A 2126-nucleotide genomic window follows, 5' to 3' on the forward strand; every position below is an offset into this window, starting at 1 on the left:
TTGTTGTGTTGTGTTCTTGACTCTTACAGTCAGTGCCCTGCAGGAACCTGTGACGGCTGCACATACCAGTTCCTATGGGAGAGCTCAGGTGCCTGCCCGACGTGCAAAGAACAAGATTTTCATCAGATAGAAGGAGCATGCAAAGGAGGGCAACAGGTGCGTGTTACAATTAATGCAACACTATAGGGGGCTTTTGTTCTAGTGGGGTTAATCTGCCTGTGTCGCCATAACCCTTTTTTTAGTTTATTTCTAATAGGCTTTGTGTAATTAAACCCGATAATATTGGGGACTGTTATAATTCATATTGTTGTTACTTATTATGCATATATATATACATATATATGTATACATATATACATACATATGTATACATATATGCATACATATATATACATATATAATATAATATATATATAATATATATTTGTACATATATATAAGATACATATATATATATATATATGTGATACATATAAATATATGTACATATTCATATCATCAACCATTGTTATAATAACGTAGGAAATCCACAGGTAATAATAATAATAATAATAACAACAGTGATAATAATAATAATAATCATAATCATAATCATAATCATAATAATAATAATAATTGGGTAGATTGAAAATGGTATGTTTCAGTTATGTAACAAACATCAAATTATCAAAAATGTTTTGTTTTTTAACCTTCTTTCTTTGTATTCGATGCATATTAAGTCTGAAATATAGACAACTCTGCAACACCACTGTGATTGCTTGCCTTTCTCATGGTTGTGGTATTAACTTTGAGTGATTCCCTTCTCATGGTTGTGGTATTAACTTTGAGAACCATTACCATAAACAACATTAGTTTGTAATGTTAGATTTGTCAGATTTATGAGTGATATGCTTGGCCAGTTTATTTGATGGCTTTGGTACGACATACATTCATGCTCATTCACAGATTGGACATAATAGCAAATATGTATGTGTGTTACTCATCAGGACTTGTTGTACATGTGGAACGAACCTAAACTCTGCACGGGTGGTGTGGCAATTCCTGAGAAGAAAACCTTAGCATGCAATGGAATGGAGTTTTGGATCCAACTTGGTGCAGCACTGGGCACCTTCACTTCAGTGCTGCTCGTCTTCCTCATATGTTACTTCTGGAAAAAAAACAAAAGGTACGTACTGTGTACTCCCAAACCACACAAACCGTATTGAAAGGAATTACTGGCATTCAGGTGTGCACTTTACACGTATGTAAAGATCACGTGGTAGTAGTAGTTCAATTAAAGCAGGGTGACCGGAAGTGAGCACACCCAATTAGAAGGCTTTTCCCTTTACAGAAGTGACACCTGCTTACACGCCTGCCTTACGCGCAGAAAATCCTGGGTTCGAGCCAGTAGCGGGACCACATACTTGATCCGTTAGGGCAGCCTGTTGCAGCCAATCTGATTTTATCGCAACAGTTTCTCCAGTGTGGGATCAATAAAGTACAATTAAAAAAAAAAAGAAAAATTATAATGCACTCCAACAGGGTCCCTATGTGTCTCTGAAAACCCATGAAAAAAAAATGGAAAATGAGAAAAAAAAAAGAAAATGATTACCGTAATTTCTCGACTATTACTTGCTCCGGAGTATAAATCCAAAGCATAATGAAGAAGAAAAAAAAACCATATATAATTTAATTCTTTCAAGTGAATCTAGGAGACACATTCAATTCCTGTTACTTATTTAAAGTTTTTTTTTATTTACTGTTTAGTCTTTCTGACATGCCATTTTGCATCTTTTACCTAACCCTAGCCTTTTCCTTGATCTATTCCAGTAGTTCCTAATTATTTTCTAATTATCATCCCCCCTTTTGGGGACGGAAATGTTTTCATGCCCCCCCCCCAACCCACACCCCCAGGTATTTAAATACTATTAGGCCGTAAGGTGAACCACGAAAAGTCTTTTAGAAATGAAATTCCTCTCTGACGTCTGGGAATTACACAATCTTTAGTTCATAAAAAAAGGAGTTATGTTAAGCTTACAGCGAAAGGTTCATCGCAAAAAAAACCCCCTGCCCATTAGTGATGTGTCGTTCGCGAGTGATTCGTTCAAAATGAACGGACCTTTCATATGACTCGTGACCCCCGCGTC

The 2126-nt window shown here is 36.0% G+C and overlaps 1 protein-coding gene across 1 annotated transcript in view; it reads left to right on the forward strand.

Moving 5' to 3' along the window:
* Positions 1–2126, forward strand: part of LOC103380083 (UPF0577 protein KIAA1324-like) — a 22361-nt gene that overhangs the window by 16433 nt on the left and 3802 nt on the right. The window contains 2 exon segments of the mRNA XM_025056412.1: positions 30–156; positions 987–1165. Of these exon segments, the coding sequence (XP_024912180.1) occupies positions 30–156; positions 987–1165 (306 nt within the window).

Source organism: Cynoglossus semilaevis, chromosome 6 (genome assembly GCF_000523025.1).
Source record: "Cynoglossus semilaevis isolate Cse_v1.0 chromosome 6, Cse_v1.0, whole genome shotgun sequence".
NCBI lineage: Eukaryota > Metazoa > Chordata > Actinopteri > Pleuronectiformes > Cynoglossidae > Cynoglossus > Cynoglossus semilaevis.